Source organism: Nipponia nippon, unplaced genomic scaffold (genome assembly GCF_047370975.1).
Source record: "Nipponia nippon isolate SJK-2023a ecotype South Korea unplaced genomic scaffold, ASM4737097v1 scaffold_3, whole genome shotgun sequence".
Lineage (NCBI taxonomy): Eukaryota > Metazoa > Chordata > Aves > Pelecaniformes > Threskiornithidae > Nipponia > Nipponia nippon.
Window position 1 is genome coordinate 85,953,823 of NW_028262347.1, and position 19,565 is coordinate 85,973,387.

Below are 19,565 nucleotides of genomic sequence, written 5' to 3' on the forward strand. Positions count from 1 at the left end.
CACTGCTGGGGTCTAACTGATATTTTATGAGCAAGTTAGAAAAACGCTAAAATTCTTAAAAATGCCTTTTTCATTTTTAAAAACAGTGCTGGCAATGGCTCATTCTTCAAAGCTAAAATCACAGGTTAAGGTATCCCCATGATGCAGGCATCTCTGCAAATCAACTCAGGACATACTGTGTAAAGGTCAGAGCTCACGGCAATGCAGCGGGTACAGGAAAGATGCTACCTGGGTCTCTGGGTCTCCTACTACTCATCTCTAATGGCTTTGAGAAATACCTGAAACAACCCGAAGCCTTTTCTCCCAGTCTCTGAACACCTATCAACTTCCCAAAAAGCAGATAAACTTACAGAGCTAGCTTTGCTAAGTGGTGGCAATACTAATATATTAATTCAATTTCCACGTAGAGAGCAGTTTCAAATGGTTCCTCCATAAGGCAAGACAGACAAATCAGATAACGTCATGCAGCTCTTCAGCTTTGTTTACACATAATATATACTGACCTTGAAGTTTGGAGAGAAATATCTGTTGGCTTTGTCTTTATTTGCTTTGTCTAGATCGTTTTTTGTTAATGTAAGGATTAAATATTCCTTATCATTATCTGAGCGCTCTGTACTGAAAATACCATCAAGTTCCTGATCTGCAACTAGACTTCCATTTTCTACTTTGTCTGAATTTTCATCCAGTCCTATGAAGAATGTATTTACCCAAAAGTGAAACATTTTGTCCTGGGGGAGGAAGAACACAAAGAACAAGCTTTCTTTAGTATTCAGTAGTGGCACATTAATTAAACTAACATCATCAGCTGGTCAAAAACAAATTGGTAATATGAGACAAAATTTGTTTGGACATCATTGGTTACATTACATGCAAAGACATTTTCACCAATTCTCCTAGACAATACACAAAACTCTGCATTAATCAAACTCAATTTTAACCAATTAAGTTTTCAGAAGTCACTCCTTATCTATCTTACCTACAAAAAAAGCAGATGACAATAAATTAAACAAATGTTAAACTTCTAATCACAAGGCATAAAGAGATTTTTTTGCTCATACCTTGCCAAGCAGTAGCCAAACCCAACAGACAACCTGAACAAGCTTAGGTGAGTCATATTTATCAATAGAGAACATCCTCTCCCATAGCTTCCTGCATAACACAATGCTTTTCTTTATTTTTATACAGAAACAGCAGTAATTGAGCAAAAACACCCTACAAATACAGGCCTCCTATCATAGTGGATTCATTACTGCTTTATGGAGATGGTTTCTACCAGTCAGGTGTTTGCTGACCAGTACTAAGACAAAGTCTGACTCTGAAAGTGTCTGCTGTCCATCTACTCAACAGGAAGTTCTTAACAAGAAGATGAGGCATTGACAGTTTAAGGATATTTGACTGAAGCAGAACTTGACAGATTACCATCAACAGCTGGAAAGGTACAAGTGAGAATATCCACTATAACACTGCAACAGGTATACCTGTACAAAAAGGCAAATTATAAATGTATCAGTGATTTTAAAAAGTCACTGGAGAACTAACTGATATCAGCCAGTATATTACATGCTTATCGTTATGACTAGTAGGGTCATTGTGAATGTCTGTCTCCATATGTGCTACTGAACAAGCAGCCATGTTTTGCTCTTGGCTAGACAATCTCTGAAGATTATATGCCCAGGAATTTCATCTTTAAGCTCTCAGCTAACCAGATCCGTAGAATGCACTGAATGCTCTTGTTTTAGTTCTCCATCACTTGCCATACTTCTGTCAGTCAAGAGCTGATGTTTCCAAGATAAACTACCCTTAGTAGGTTAGTCCTGACTAGCACATTAAGCACTTCTCCATCTGAAACCGAGCTACATTTACTTCCTCTTTACAAATGAAACCTTCTATTTTACTCTGATTTGAGCTTTCAGGCAAAAGATCCAAAATGCAAATGGCCAGTCTTCCCACAATAGTCAGTATTTCTGCATTTCTGTTAAAGCTGCAGGGGAGACAAAGCTAGCACATACCAGAATCTAACATTCCTTGATATTATACAGGACCAGAACACAAACCAACTGAGCTAATTTACATATTGTAGTTTACCAGAGAGATCTAATTCCAATTTCTTATGGGAAAATCCAGGTCCTGCCCCACCTTCCTAGCTATTCACCTCTGCTGGTAAGCAGGGCGGGGGAATCAGAGGTGGAACAGAAGTGGTTCTAGTGTGTATGATATGAGCATGCCTCCCTGCTGAAGGCAATTTGGCACCAGTAAAATACCACATTTTCCTGGGCCAACGAAAAGGGGGCAGGGAAGAGCTGGACTACTGCTTGACTTGTATTCTTCTTCATCACAAATTAATAAAACAAATACACAAATAAAACAAACACACAAATACTGGGAATTCAGAAGTGTCTGATGAAACAACTTCTACCTGCCTCCTCTACCAAAGGTCAGTAGACCCATTTTCAGTATTTTAGGTAAAGCATACAAAAACACTTCCAGCTTGTGTGCATTTCTGTAAGCACCTAAGGACCTCCAACCTGTAAGGAAGTGCAACAGCAAAGATAAAAGTTAAATAATTCAGTCAGAAACACTTCTGGTAGTTAAGAAGTTATTCACTCCAACACATGCCTCTCCAGTACCTTTGGGAATCAAGTTAATCTACCAAATTAACATGCTGTAATTACAGTTGTCTTGGGAGACTAACAGATGTTTGCCACTACCACCAAGTCCCTTCAAGCCATCACATCTATGAAGAAGCCTTGTTGGAGCCCATCCATGCAAGGCAGCAGTCAGTAGGTTCTTGCCAGGCCCAAACTGCTCATTCACATAGCACCCTCTTCTTCTTTCCTAATGCTATCTCAGAAACAGTCTTAAAAATTCCCACACCCCAGGATCTGGAAGTAGAGGATGAACATCCTGGGCAAGAGGGTTTACTCTTCTGTAATGTTCCAATGAGTCATCAGCCTGCCTGCTGATGTCTCATGAAGAAAGCGGCAAAATCCCCATGAAGACATCTTCAGGGTAACCTGGTCCAGGCTCCTCCTATGCCCAGATGATGAGTCCCTCAAAAAGATACATAGTCCTCCAAGGAGATGAGATTGCTAACTCCTGCTCAAACCGAAAGACCAGTTCAGGTCAAAACAGAAACAACCAATGGCATCAGCTTTCCAGCTACAGCACAGGAGGGATTTGGAGTCCAAGTGCCATCTGCAATAAACAGCGGGAAAAAGCAAGCCTGAACTGATGTTTCCAGCACCCAACAGCTCTATAAGCAGGTGGATATACCACCTGCAGTCTCACCACTGGTGAAGAAGCCATCCTTCCAGTGAGGATTTAGAGAAGAAAGTGCAATTCCACACCACGACCACACTTAAGGGAGCTCCCACCTCTTGTGGCTGGGGTGATGGTACTACTATGTTTCATCCTTCTCAGGACCACAATGCAGAAGCAGCAATGCACTCTGGTACTGGTCCTCAGTGCCACCCATGACAGCTCCAGTGAGGTTAGCAGAGGAGAGGACAAAGCTGATGAACACGCTGCAGTGGATGGATGGAAAATGGCTTATACCAACAGTGCTGAAGCAGCTTTGGAGAAAAGCAGTGCCAAAGCAAACAAGGCCACTGGACGTAAACCAATGCCAGCAGAAGCAGAAGGCATGGTCTTGTCATGCCTCACCTTAAACTTCATCTGGTGGAGCAGAACCAGGAAGGATTTACTTGGCATTTAAGGGCCTGCCTGAACAAGCAACTGCAGGCACTCAGCTTTACTGATAAGAGTCTGGAGAAGACAAGACAGACGACAAAATTCTCACTAGGCATCTTTTAATCTGTTTTCCTTGGGATAAATTTGCAGATGTCTTCAGGGACTCAAACTAAACAATACAACTTGGCCGAGCTGGTCATTTATCCTTTTATCTTCCTCCAGCTTTTTAAAGCACCAAGTTATTTTCCTTCCTTTCCCACTACACTAACTTAATTAGCTTAATAATCTAAGTTCATGGGTACTGGAACATGGCACGGCCACTCAAATTGAGCAAAGACTTGGTTATGTTTTTTGGAATTAGCTCTTAAGGCTGATAACTGTGTCACTGCTTTCACTGAAAACCAAAATTCATTATTCAAAGTAAGGATTCAGCCAGCTTCAGCTAAAGCATCAGGCTCCAAGATATTTCATGGGAGACAATGAAGAAAGTTGATGTAATATGGGCCAAAGATAGGAATTCTAAAAATCAAGGCATTAACTGAACTCAAGCTTTATATAGCAAATTAGAATACCAGCTCAAGTCCTCACAGGAACACAATTTAATGAATAGGTTCCTGAAAATGATTATTAGCTAGAGGCTTTTTTTGAATGTGTTTTGCTTCACTTCCAGTTACATCACAGGCATCTACCCTAAAAAAACAGATCACAGATGTATTTCTTCCCATAACCAAATCTGTATCATAAAATCTACAGTGCAGTATCAGACACTTGAGACAGAACCTGATTTAATCACATTATTTTGACATACAATACTTATCCCTACCTTGTGCAGTTTTTTCAGTTCTCACACTGACAGAAAAATATACCTCACTCTAGAGCCGATATCTGCCTCTAACTGCAGACTGAGATCCAAATCCAAGATCATTTAAACCATCAGCTAGGAGTTCCTGTATCCTCCTGAGAGTTTAATTTTGCAGAGAGATCTACAGGCACTTATAATCACTTTGCAGCACCAGCTACGGGTTTTGGAGATGCTATCCAGCAATCAGAAGATGGAGATCATGTTTCAACCTATTCCATGCTGGCCTCACAGCCTTCCTGTAGTCATGGCTGATGGAACTTCTTGTACCATTTTCAGATCAACAGTTAAAGTGTCCTGACATTTTCAGAGTTCATTCTTCAGTGTTTTCTAAACAGCAATCACCCAAAGTCCTCTTGAACTGTGTAGCAGAACTTCTTACCCAACATCTAAATGGCATACCCAACAGCTCAAACAATGCTGTCAACCCTGCAAACACTAGAGTATGGGTATAAAACAGCAGTGACTCTTACAAAAACCCCCATACCAACATTTTCTTCTCATCTATACTGGGAGGACTGCTGAAAAAGGTCTCCTTTACCCCCAGGCTCTGCAGGCAGGAAGATGACAAGATCTTCTGTATTATTTTTAAACAGACTCTCACTGAACCAAGTGATGTAAGGATACTCTGAAGTACTTTAAGATCACCATGTCAACATCAGTAACTGGAAGAAAAAGGCTGCACACAGATACATGGAAGCAAACCTAGAGAGACAACAGCAGCAGTCTGAGATGGAAAAATAGCCAAGCTACAAGTCAGAGAAACAAAAATCATGCTAAAAAACCCCCACAAATTACTAACTTCCATCCATCAGAAACTCATACATAATAACTGACTCAAGCCTCAAGCCATTTTGTTCTCATATGATCATGCATTTCATTCTTGAAAGGAAGTAGCTACATCATACTGAAGAAACAGTCCAAGAATAAAGTAAACAACTTTATTAGACAAGACAAAAAGTTGTGGACTTGCTAACTGATGCCAGGCGGCACAGATTATAGAAGAGCTGAAACAGGGTAACATTTTCAAATCAGTCACCCTCTTACCAACATCTTCTTACCAGCACCAATAATCCTTTGGCTGAGGTCATCTCTTGCTAGCCACTGAATTTGCTTAAATTAAGTTTTGCCATTAAAAAACACAGGACACTTGACTGCTTTAAATTTCATACTAACACTGTGATGCTACATACTTGAAGTCACTTGGTCATTCAAGTTTGTTTTGTTTTATGCATAATAATTTTATCCAAGAGCTTGATCAAAGTTGAGAAGGACCCTCCATACTACAGAGCTCTGCAGATAATGCTACTGTTCCTCAGAGGATTAAGAAATTTGAAAACAAGTACAGGTGAGCAAATCTGGAGCACTTCAGCTGAGATCAGTGGTATCAAACACCAAACCAGACCCAGCAGGAGGACACAGAAGATTGCTTTATTTCCGGAGATGAGACATAGCCATTCTCCAGGCTGAGGCCCAGAATGCATTGAGAATTAATGTTACTAGTTTTTTGATTAGGTTTCTTACGGAAAGTTAAAATGCAGAGTGGTAGATATGTGATGCCTTTAAGCATGTGCAAGAAAACTTGTTTAGCAGCTAACAGAAAACCTTGGAAGAGCAAGAACCAGCGACGGGCAACAGGTCTGTACTTCCAGCTTTCATAAACACATGTGAATAAACCAGAACCTCTGGAAAATAAGATCCTGTTACTCCTAATTATGCTGTTCCTCATGAATTAGGTGATCACTGCATAGAGGTGATCTCCAAAATGTGACAACTCTCCACAGCCCTCTCTTTTGGGGTTTTGAGTAAAAACTGCGTGGACTCATTTTATCTAGAAAAGGAATAGGCACAGATGTGAAACACTTGTGCAGAGAACTGTGTTCAACTTTGTGCCAAGGTAGGTTTTCTGCCACATATATTCACCTTTGCCCTATTCCCACCGTAGTCACTTTACGTAACGTTGTCAAAAGGACCATGTGCAAGGATCTCCTCTAGTGCCAAAGCACATGTCACAGATGGAATATTTCACTAATTCTCAATATGAAGACCTCAGCAGTGGTTTCATATAACAGATGAACATGCTTACATCCGAGACGATCCACTGACCCAGTCCCAGATGCCCTCAATTCATGTCTGCGTTTACTGGAGAAACTAACAGAGGTGGTCTTACCAGAACTGTGTAACACCATATTCCTACTTTCTTTTGGCCTCCATTCTTACACAAGGTTGAAGGCAATTAGACACTAGATTCAACAGATCTTTGAGGCAGATTATCAAGGTCATTTCTTTACAATTGTAAAGACTTCTGTCTGGTGAAGGGACAGTTCCTATCTCTCAGAAAAGCTTGCAGATGTGGAAAGAAGAGCTTTCACCATCTCAGCATTTCTTGGCCCTAGCAGTCCAAAAACACTGAGAAAAGAAGCACCTCTGCACTATCTGTAATCTACAGAACCTGAATAGTTCAGGTACTTGATAAAAATAGACAAAAAGAAAAAAAAATCAACCAGCTACTCAGAAACTACAAAGAGATTCTTAAGAAATGAAACCATGGCTGATATGACAGTCTGAAATGAAACTACAGCATAGTAACACGCTTGCTGCATTTCTGCAGACAATTTTACACTCTCTTGAAGACGGAATTTATGCTACAGAAATTGTATGTGATAACAAGGAGATCTAGTTTATGCTGTCACTGGATCTCAGTACTCTCTATAGAGGTAAAACAAACACAGGAGTTCGTTCCTGGTGCTACAGAGCCAAGATCCAGCATCTGAGCTGTGCACTGATATTTCAGGGGCTTACTCAAAAGGGGCAGTGCAGCACAATGCTTCCTACAAAGCCCATGTGCAATCCATACATTACTGAAGATGGTAAAGAAATGACAAATTCACAGTTAAGACAGGACAGAGACTGGATAAAACAGGACCTTGTCTCAGATATCTGGGGTTTGTTTCATCTCCTCCCTGCATCCTTCATGTCCAGACCACAGTACTTATCTGGGTGCTCCTTTACAAGTTCGTTCTCAAAACTAGCTCCTGTGCGTTGCAGTTTTAAATGTCAATAATTTTAATGTTCTACTTTTAAAATGCTTTGTTTTACAGTTCTCTGTATTGCATATAGCCACACTGACCAAGTAAAACATCTCATTAAACAGGCAGAAGAAGAAAATATTCCCATTAAGAAACCTTAAAAACTTTTGCAGACACCAGCACATAGCAAACAACAGAACATGACATTTCTAGCTAGTGAAATTACACCATTAAACTAGTTAACAATGCCTTGTAACTGAACAAGCCCACAAAATAGCGTACCTGTGTATTTACATACACGTCTAGTAGGTACAACCTGCGTGCAGAGTTATAAGAGACTCTGTTATCTCACCACTTATGTTTGTCTCCCAATCCACTCTGGCATTTTCTTATTTTTATGCTTTGCCTGTACACAGGATTCACTCAATGAATGCTCTTAAGTTTTATAACATCCATTAAGAGTGAAGAACTATCCATGAAGAATTTTAAGTAGTAAATACAAAAGTAGCCTTTAATCAACATGATCTCTTCCTCACCTTTCACTTCGGTAGATGCAAACCAGCCCCACAAGCACCAGAATTAATGAAACCCAGTGATGAGGCATTTATCTTTAAGAACTTGCTGACTTTGGTGTCAAAATAAGTTCCAGATGCATTTTTTCCACAATTGAGACACTGATAAAATTCTCAGTTTTAAGTGAATTCTCTAAATGTCTAATGTCAAGGCATTGCAGCTGGGAACCAAGAGATGGCTGAACAGATTGCAGAGGTACTTTTACGAAGTGCGTAGGAACTCAATTACCTCGGAAATTCAACCAAATTTGACAGATGGGTAGAAATCAGCCAACGGCACACAGACAGGATCTTCTGTGCCTGCTCAAACCTTAGGAAAATTTAGTGAAGAAAACAGCTGGAGTTAACTTGCTCAGTATGCAAGTCTATTTTTAGAATGAGAATGCTTCTTCCTCAATTAGATTACTCACTACTACCCAAATGACTGCAGTACATATCCAGTATAATTTTTAGCCGACCTTTGTACTTAATCTCACCAACTCTCAAAATATCCAGCTTTCATTTTGTGGTAGATTCTCTCCTTGGGAAAACTAGACATCGAAGAATTAAATACAGTGACTACACATCACTGAAGAATAACCAACATCCCAACCCTGCATCAGTATTGGCTCAACAACATTTTCCAGAAAAGCGAGAAAACCAACCTTTTTCAACATCTTGTTCTGTTTGTGGAAAAATTCCACTTTGATATCACCGCATACCGGCAAAGGTTGAGGGAATTCAAAGTACATATACTTGTCTTCACGTCTTGAGGGTCCTGAAGGGGAGGTGAATATCTTTACCTTTAGCTGGTACACCACAAACTGAGGATCTGCATGGCAAAACAGAGCGTCACTTCATAAGAAATGCCTTAAAGTGTCATAAAGCACAATATTAGTATCAGAATCACAATCATGAGCTACGATATTTTGAAAGTTAAATAAATATCTATTAAGAGTTAAGCACCGCAGGCCATCAAACTTTGCTAGATGTTACTGGAAACAACCCAATATATTTCAGTCCTTTGTAGCAATACTCTCAGGCAACCACAGGGTTCCTAGAAAGTTGCTGTTTCCTTTTAATATAATAAGAAATTACTATATGAAGTGACAACTGCTTGACTTTGCCTTGCGTATTGCCCCTTATCTCTATATTATATAGATGTAACTGAGGGGTTTTATTCTCTCTCATCTCTTCTTCATATTGCAGAGTGGGCAGTCATGCCAGCACAAACTGATTTCTGCTTACACAAACAGAACTGTTATACGAACAAAAACAAGGACAAAATTTAACATTAATACACAAACCAACCAGCACCGACAGATTATATAGACACAGACTGTAAGTCTGTCCTGTAAATCACCATCACCAAAAAAGTGGCAGCCACGGCCTAATGTTCCAAATTAAATCTGCAGGGGTAACAGCTGAAATTATGAGGGTTTTTTTGTGCAGCCTAAGCAGATTTTCTTTGGAAGCTGCCAGACACCAGCATGAAAGTCAGAAATATTACATGAAACTTATTCGAAGAAGTCTTTCTGCATTCACTCCTGACTTCTCTGTTAGTATCAGATGCAGACTGCTCTCTAGACAATACACACTGAACATACCCTGCCATAGAGTGCGTAGCCACCCTGAAACCACCCCTGCAGAGCTGTGGAAGTCCCAACAGAGCATACCCGCACTATCTTGCTGAATGGCCTAGCTATAAAATCGCTACTTATCTCCCTCAAATCCTCAGAGCCGTGAAACCCTCTCAACCCTTCATTTTGCCTGAGAGGCATGGCTCTGCTCAGTCAGTGACTTTAAAACAGAAGGAAGATAACAAGGAAATCAGATTTGAAGTTATCACGTGTTGGTAAAATTACTGCCATCGCAGTAGATAACACAACTAAAGAAATAACACAAACCATTAGTTCCACTTTCTGAAAAATCACTGAGAACTCCACAGGAACATGGAATATTGCAGTACACAAAAATGTTGAAGTTGATAGTTACTCTGTCTTCTCAGGTACTTAGCAAATCTTTGGTTTACCCTAAAATCCTACTGTGAAAATAGCATGCTAACAGCCTGTTACAGACAAAACAAGTTAATGCTCACGCGAGCAATTCATACTTGTAGCTTGACTTCTCAAGTATAGCACAGTTTATGCAAAACATTATGTAAGTGGTAATTGCAGAAATCTGTAACCTCCACACCTCTACCTTACAGGCAGAGGTCTTTTGGCAGAGGCTCCTCCCTTCCTCCTCCTCCTGTAAATACAGCTAGCTTGCCAAGCTGCTTGACCGTTTCTTATGTGCGTTATATGTTCAGGTATTGTCTTACAACAATATTAATAGTGCAATTTTAATCAAAGCCACAGGAGGCACTGGAATTAATTACACATTACAGTAATCCCCATAGCAAAACCATTAGAAAGACTTTTTCCACTAACAAAAAAATGAATATGCAACACTAGGCAGTTACTGTCCTGTAATGCAGCCCACAGATGGACAGAAGTGAATTCATATTTATACTTCAAAGTTTCAAGGAATCTGCTGTTCTTTACTAACACACTGTGTATCAGCAAACCAGATTAATCATTTACAGGTTTATTAATACTTCACAAGGCTCCATATAAAGAAAAGTTTATTCCAGAGTTAATTAGATATTTACCTAGTTGAACCCATTTTTTTTTTTTTAAAAACATCATGGGAAGAATGATGTTGCTGCATTTGAAGCCAACATGCCATTAAGCAAATGTTTTTCAGCAATTCATGTTTCCCAAGAGTTGCTATATTAAAAAAAGGCTTTTTATAAAAGTAAGGAGCAAATATCCAAATATATATGTCACCGCTTATCTTCAAACCATTAAACACTTCCCAATTTAAAACAACCATACAACTTCACAGACCTCAATTTACTACACCTGGAAGATGCTAGCGGATATACCACACTAACCCAGCAGATTTTGGATCATGAAGCATTTAAGTACGATCTTCTCCTCCATCAAGATGCGCAGCTCTTCATGTCACGTAACAGAATGGTAACCGTCACATAACCAAACCAAGTTCAAAGGCCAATGCGTTTCCTTACAAGAGCTAACGGAAGTTAATGGGGTGCTGGGTACTTACTGCAAGTTCCGCCGCTGAACATAGGAATTGTTTCAAACATCATCTTGTGAAACAGCAGTGCCACTGGTCTGTAATCCAGGTGATTCTTTAACAGGTAGCTATAGTAGTACACGTAGCGTCTCTGACTGGGAATTGTCACTCCCTGAACAGAGGGAAAACAAACATCAGAAACCATCAAGACCATTTATTAGCATCACTAACAGAACTCCTGCCCATTACCTCAGAATATAACTAAAGGCAAATAAACCACAAATGAAAAGGTAGCTAAAGCACCTGGAATAAACTATTGTGATTTATGCTGAGTATACCTCTGCAGCAGCTACGCTGGAGACCAGCACACAGAATAAAACATCTAAGATGGCTGTACCTAGAAAGCAGTGGAGTGCTGCACTGCTTTCTACACTGCACAGAAACCCAGCCAGATGGGATTTTTGGTACAGTAACTCGTGACGATCTTCAGCAATTTCTTCATTGTGGACCACGCTAGGCACCTTAAGGACTAGCAAAGACATAAGCCACCTCCAAACCATCCTCAAAGACAGCCTCTGTACACATTCCCCTTTTCCCTAGACACATGTCCACACCTCTTGTACTCATCCTGCAGAGCGTTTAAGAGGAAGCTCTTTGCACACATTATCTAACATCAGGCGATTAATTACCGACCAGTCCCCAGCACGGAACAAGCTAGTTTTCCAGTTACTTTAGTACATACCTCCAAACATCCACCTCAATGAGGCAAAGAATGCAGGTTTTTCCATATCATAAAAACAAACACCTCAGAGACCCTGAGGGCCATGTAAAAGATGGTTTCATGCTGCTACTTTTTTTTTGGGGTGGGGAGTGTCAGACATTAAGCAGGAGGTGCCTTGAACATATGAATTTTTAAGCACTGACACAGGAATTACACTTCAACAGCAGTTTAAGTCAAAAGATTCTAATTTTGTTTGCTAATATCACTGTACTCAAGACTGAGGCTACCTATTACAAAATGCCCTTCTGAAATGTTTTCACAAAAATCAAAAGTGCAAAGTTTCATTTACTATAAACCCAATAGCCTAAACTGTTAAATGAAGGACGTCTCAGTTTAATTACAACTCTGAAGTAATCGTTTGCTTTGAGAACATATAACCAAAGAACATTTAAATTACTGATTTTAAATCAACTTAAACTTCAAGTAAGGGAAGAGTTTTAAAGCTCTTATCACTAATATTTTCAAGCAAAAGTGATAAAGATGAAAAATAATTTAATTCCCTAGAAAATGTATTACATGGTTTATAATAATCCATACTATATACTTGCAACAGCATCAGTAAGTAAACTTCCATATTAAAACTAAATGTTAAATTGCAATATACTGGAGATAACAAAAGGTTTTCCTATACAAGTCTGAGCGTTATGGTCACAAAACCTAGGACACAGTATTTCTACAAACTATTAGTTCTAATACCTACTTCACTTTACAACATCCATAAGCTAAGAGTGGCCAGAGTACTTTTTATTTAGCAAGCATCTATCATGTCCTGCTTCTATTTAAAAAAATACATTGATAATTATATCTCCTTACTACTTCAGCTGCTTCTAAATTACACAAAAGACTTTATCCCACAGGACTTGTACAATGACCTTCTTAAGTAGCCTTCTACACTGACAATGTTTTTGGTTCAGATGTCATCTCAGTAGTTATCAGACCCACTGCTTAAGGGAGCTTTAAAGTTTGCTTTCCTGGGATCTGAGCTTCACAACTGAGAAAATCCCAGCCTGAGAGCAAATCATCAGTAATTTGCCAATGCTGCCAACTAGAAGCAAACCATGCAGGTAAGGAAAACGCATCCCTCTCTGCTCGTAGCTTCTCCATGTCATAAAGGATGTGCCCTACGGAGAAACCCCAGCACACCTTATCAGGACAAACAGGGCTGGGATCAGAACAAAGGGAACACAATCACTTTCATAGCTATATAAAGTGATAGTCGATCTCAAAGCAAAACCAGTTCTCAGCCAAGAGGGCAGTTTTATCCCTTCAGCCAGAGACCTTTACTCCCCAGACACATAGTCTTTTCCCTGAGATCCTAAGAACCAGCCACACTGAAGTGGAACAGAAAGTTCCCCATTTTCCAAAAGTCTGATTTCAAAGCAGAACACTCTCATAACAAGCTAATATTCTGAGAGGTGCAATCGATCCCCACTTACTTTTACTCAAGAAGAATAAAAGAACAGAGAAGCAGTTTAAGTATTTTCTCCTCAAGCAGCTTACATTTCCCATTTATCACCATCATCATTTTTAAAATGGACATTAGATAAGCTTCTCTAGCCCCTATGCCAGAGTTTCACAGGGCACTGCAGAGCTGTGCAGACACAACAAAAATTCTCAGGTGCTGCTCCTGGTTCTCCTCTCAATGAAGCATGGGCAGTATCATGAAGAACAAACATTTTTGGAAGTAATATTCCCACATTCACTTTAATAACATGCCCTATTGCGAGAGCAAAGCTAAAGCTGCAGCCTCAGACTAGACTTACAGCATCAGGTTTAGCAGAGTTTGTCACCTGAGTACGTTGAACAAACAGGCATCGCAACTGATCAGCTCTGTCACATCAGACATTGGCTGTCTACCCTGCTGAAAGAGTCATTCTGAGACTTCCCCACACAAAATAATTGGTTTCCATTTCCTGTTCAGTTACACCACTATTAGGAGCTGTTCCTAAAAATACAACACTATGATGGTCAAACAATGCTCCTGAACAGATCATCTCCAGCTCAAGCACTTGAATAGTTGCTCCCAGCTGATACCTATCTGTTGAGTAGACTATGCTTCCTTACAAGACTAATCCTCACCATAAAACCTTCAAGGCAGAAGTGGGAATAAATAAAGACCTTCTCCAGCTGTAGGAAGGTAAGTTGTCAGTCTTCATCATCACAGTAGTATTTCAGTGTCCATCTTAAGGAAAAAACAGGTGATAAGCTAACTATTTCAAACAATGAAAGCAGCAGCTTTTTTAGAAGACTTTTTTTGGGGTTCAGTTCTCCCTCAGCTCTGAAAACAGGCTGGACAACTAACAGTTCTTTATCCAATTTCAGAAAACAGTTTGTCTCCCTTAGTTCAAAGAGAAAACAGAAATCATTCCTGTTCTTCTACAGTGGTGGTGACTGATAGACACAACCATTTAAGCCAATACTTTCTAATCTTCATCATTCTCTTCTTCTGAAAAAGGATCCTCCCACTATGATGAGTTACAGAATTCAAAAGAGGCAGCTTATAGGAAAAAAAAACAAACAAAAAAACCCCATTTTTTTGTCAGAGACAGACTTTTAGACTCAGTTTTGCAATGTTTTATTCCGCACTACCTTTCCCAGGACGACAGTGTATTAACAGACTATCTAGGAACTGTCAGCCTCATCTACAACTCTCACTTGATGTTGCAAAGGCCTCTATGAAGCTTCTTCTCCCAAAAGACACTTGGGAAATGCTTGCTACAGAAGTACTTGAGATTGTTCTCTTGACCAATTAGTCATACTTCCTCTTGCAATTAGACTCACACTTCCTGCCAGCATGGACTAAACCCTCTCAAGAATCACTCTGCCATGCACATTAATGGCAGCAACAGCGATTATAGCTATACTATTCTGAGCAGCTATACACAAACTGTGCACCTTGTGCTTGCTTTAAATGAAGAAAATTTGGTACCTAATTAAAGCCAGTTTTCCTTCATCATGCATACGTTGGTCCAGAAAAAAAAAAAAAAAAAAAAAAAAAAAAAAGGCATTTTCTTGTCCCTAGGTGCAAACAATTCTGTTGATGCCTCCTTTACCTTGAGTTCAGGAAGTCAGTTATATAAAGGTGTGGTGAAGTGTCAAATCAGAGAGCAGCACTTGACCTAGAACACTGAAATACAGGCCGCAAGGGAAGAAAAAGCTCCCAGAACCTACCTACACTAGAATACCTGTTTATAAACACCACTTTAAGGATTACGTGAATCACGCGCTGCCCACCATCCACATAAAGATAACCACACTCAAGGGGGGGGGGGCGGGAGGGGGGGGCAGATATCAACTCTTCCAGTAGAGACATCAAAACAAAACCAAAGTTGCTGATTACAGACAATATTTACAGTGAAGATAAACAAGGCTCTCACTATTTACTAAGTTCTCTCTTACCTCAAACATGCCAGAGGTACCACTGGGGTACTGATGAACACCTAACTGACCTTACCCTCAACACACTAAAGCGCAGAAATAGTACCCTCTTTTTTTTTTTTTTACAAAAGGGAAACTGAGGTACGATCCGCTTCACCGCATATTTGTTAATTGTAGTTTTCATGATATTTTATCTAGCTCTTTAGATAATCTTTATCAGCAGGAGTAATCTACAGTGTTTATTCATCACACAGCTCATTCCTATTCACCACCATGCACCCTTACCAAAAGCCACAAAGTTTTGATGGGAAACCTTGACACTGTCTCCACCCTAGTATTACAGCACAACTATCTTCTCAGGAGTACATGGAATAACAGCTCCATCTTGTAAAGAGAGCAAACTAAGAAGTTATTTGCTCCTTCCAATGAATTAACAGCCAAATTCTAAAATTCCTTATGTGACACTTTTGCTCTCAAGAGCCTTCAAATATGAAGCTCTGCTCATTAGAGGTCTACACTGTGAAATTAATACTTTACGCAAATATTACAGGAACACAGAGAGCTCTGTACTTGAGTAGGCTGAAACTGGCCTGCCAAAGATGGCAAAGATCCCCCTGGGCTGCTCTACCAACATACACAAGGAAATGATGGAAGATGAACAGGGAAGCTTGCAGAAGTGACCTTGCAAGGCACACCTTATTATATTTGGAGAAGATTTCAAATAAGGAGGTTAAATTCCCATTAACGAAGCAGAACTACGCCGGAAAGGTGCAACACACAGTTACTGCTAAGTCTGTCTGTACCACTGACAAGGTCTTAACAGAAAGCTCTTGTAGCCATGAACATCATTTCTCTGAAATGAGATTCTCCCATTTCTCCTCTGGAGAAGTGCAAGAAACTAAATGGCAGCACCTCATGAAGCAGGCTCTGAGGCTGTCAACATCTGGGCTTAACTACCCTTTTATTGAAAAGAGGCATCCAACAACAGACTCTTCCAATAGGGATATTCAACTGTAACACACACTGTATGACTACGCATCTCCAAACACCACCACAGAAACTAAGAGAACCTGAGGAGCTGAACAGCTCATCCATTCAGGCAAAACAAGCTAGAATAATCCTCTTATTTGGGCCAAAAATGCTGAACGAGAAAGTTCACTTGTCAACTGCCTATTTGATGCCATACACAGCAGAATGGTATTTAAAAGGCTATTTAAAATAAACTGTCCAGACCTTCTTGAACAGGAGATGGAAAAACCAGACTGTTTTAGTGTTGTGACTAATTGCTACTGCTGCTTAGGAAAGCTTTTTCATTTAGAACAACTGCACTGATCCAGTAACGTTAAAGCTAAATCAACCCAGATACCACAACTGATGGAAAGTGATGGAAAGGGCTTGACTATCCAAATTGACCTCAAGTAGGAAAAGTATAAAGACACAGGTAGGAGAACTGAAAATAGCTCACCTTCTTGTCTCTGGTCCTTACTTCCCCATAGAAATCTAGGGCTTCTTGAGCCTTTAAAAACTTGCCTCGATGCAACAAATATGCACATATCATTACACCAGTTCGTCCCTTTCCAGCTTTACAGTGGATTGCTGCAACATGATTGTCATCTTCACTTAGCCATTGGTCAAGATCTTCACAAAAAGGTTTGATAAGCTCTAGCTGTGGTGGGTTATGGTCTTCAAAAGGGTACTGTGCAACTGCAATGAGAAGAAGTAATTTATCAAAACCTCAAAAGGAAATTACAGCAAGCTCAACTAGACAGGTCAACTTTGTGACAAGCATGCAAAAGATTAACTTTCTAAATAACCCCCCGTCTTACACATAGATACATAGATTTTTTTTTTATTCCAGTATTATTCAGCAATGTACTGCATATTATATGCATTGCAGACATTTCTCTAGTAATACATAACCAAGCATCCTGCTACATAGAGACTATTTCACACCGCTACTGAAATGAGTGGCACAGACTCTGTATCTTGCATCACAAAGTTTCTAGAATTTAAGAGTGCATTGGCACAAAGAATAACCTTGTGAAAACCCATTACTCTACCAATAATTAGACTACCTGCTGAGAGAAAACAGAGCCAGACCTCAGTCACTGATCAGACAATAGGAATTTTGATGAAAGATTCTGAGCACAGTTGGGACTATGTTGGGAACAAACTCTCAGAATTTGCTCAAAGGGGTTTTGAAACAAAAATCTGCAATTTCCATATTAAGAAATGGTAATAGAAAAAAAACCCTCATGTAAGGCACTTGCAATACTGAAGTATTTAAGTGGTTTTAAAGTCAAACCACTGAACGAAGTTGTCCTTTTTCTTATACGGATATATACATGCACACAAACACTTTTTTCCATGTAGAGATGGAAAGAATTTTAAGTGAGCATGCAGGAAATGAAAGAAAACTCAAGAGAGCAAAAAATAAGCAATAAGAAGAGACAAGCACCCAAACCTCTCACACGTTGGATAAGATGACAGACAATGCCATGCTGACTGCCAGAATTACATAGGGTTGTACTAGTTTCATTAGGAGAACAGCACTTTATAAAGCGCACTCCAATTTGCGATCGGCAGACTTGGGATCTTACATATATAAGTCTGGTTCATTTAGAAATTCTCAGCTAGAAACACCATTTCTTTTTCTGGTCTAAAGATGAAAAAATTTTATTTTTTACCAAGTGTTTGTATTCGTTTTGTAAGTACTACTCTCTTGTCACACACGTAAGGCTCCTTTTGATGAATCCCCAAGGACTTAAAAGAGCAGAAGTGAGGGATGTAGTTATGGAACTGCTAAATTACTGCAGCACAAGTCCAAAGTCTTTCGGAAGGATCCGCAAGGACAGTTTATTCACTCACAGTACAGACCGCCCACTTAATCTCCTAGAATATCAAGTAGGGAAACCCGATAAAGTGAATAATCTTTGCTAAAGAAGCAGTAAAGGTTAACAAACATGTACATACACTAATAAATTCTTCCACATGGAAGATCCAAAGACTCCCCAAACAATCGTTTTATGTGAACTTACAGGGATGTCACTTTTTGCAGCAGATGTAAATGAAAGGAGGAATTTATTTAGAAACCCCTACGAAAAGAAGCTGTTAGGAGATGCTGAGAATTTGTTCGTACAACTTTGAGTCTATCTTAACTACATCCAATAAGGTTCCTGTAAAAAGGAGAGACAAAGTAGTCCTGAAAAAACAGCCTGAAAAATCCCAAGTAGTAACAGCATGCTGAAGATGCTCTCCGAGATCTGGGATCAAAGGCAAACCTTGCGGTATTTTCGTCAAAGATGGAATGAGGAGCAGATGAAATGGGTGCCCTGTGATGGTGCAGAGGGATTAAGAGTCAGAAAGCAACCTTAGGAAACGTTGAGCTCCACAATCTTGAGCTTAGAGGGCGCAGGTCCTCCATAGATTTTGATTCCTAACACTGGAGCACACAGCATGGAGAACGGTTTTGATTACTCTCTCCAAGCTCCTAGATGTTGCAAGAAAAATCCCATAGCACATAAAGGGGCAAAAAAAAAAAAAAAAAAAAAAGGAAAGTCTGTGGCAAAGCAGAAGGCAATTTCCAGCATGGAAGTACTTCAGAAACTGCAAAAACCCTAGACAGAAAGCTAGCATCCAAAGAAGATGAAGAGCTTTCAACATTTGGTTTTGAATTTGATGCAAGAGCATCCAAGTTCAATTCTGAACTACTATGGTGTTTCATGCTAAGTGTACAAATGAGAAGATCCCTTTGAAATTAATTCACTTCAGAAGATTTTGAAGTGGAACTGTTGTTCCTCTGCTAAGGGAAGTCCCAAGTCACGAATTTAGTTAACTAACTTGGGGATGGAAAAAAAAATAAAAAGCAACATGTAGGTCCCCATAACAGTGCTGCCTTATGCAGAGGAACTGTGAAAGGTGCTGTCACAAACAACATTTTGGGCTGGGATTGACAGCAAAGGGATCTGAGCACCCCCGTAATAGAAAGCATAAATTAAAGCAAGCATATGTTCTGGACATATTAGAAGCACGTCCTTTTCATTTACACCTTTTCTCCTCTTACCCAAAGTATTGCTCAAGCAGATCTTAACATACTTTTTTTCTGGCTTGTATATATTGAGTGAGGTTTCAGGACATTGTCATTCAGCATTGTAAGAGCAAATCAGAAACAAAGATGACTTCAAAATGAAAATTTC

The 19,565-nt window shown here is 39.7% G+C and overlaps 1 protein-coding gene across 4 annotated transcripts in view; it reads right to left on the minus strand.

Moving 5' to 3' along the window:
• Positions 1–19,565, minus strand: part of PTEN (phosphatase and tensin homolog) — a 104,133-nt gene that overhangs the window by 58,753 nt on the left and 25,815 nt on the right. For 3 of the 4 annotated variants that reach the window (XM_087768086.1, XM_087768087.1, XM_087768089.1), the window contains exons 5-7: positions 16,835–17,073; positions 11,241–11,382; positions 8,795–8,961 (exon numbers count right to left, since the gene is read on the minus strand). In XM_087768086.1, coding sequence (XP_087624212.1) covers positions 8,795–8,961; positions 11,241–11,382; positions 16,835–17,073 — 548 coding nt within the window. Of the gene's footprint in view, positions 1–503; positions 729–8,794; positions 8,962–11,240; positions 11,383–16,834; positions 17,074–19,565 lie in introns of all 4 variants that reach the window. The other variant, XM_087768085.1, reaches the window with a different exon arrangement.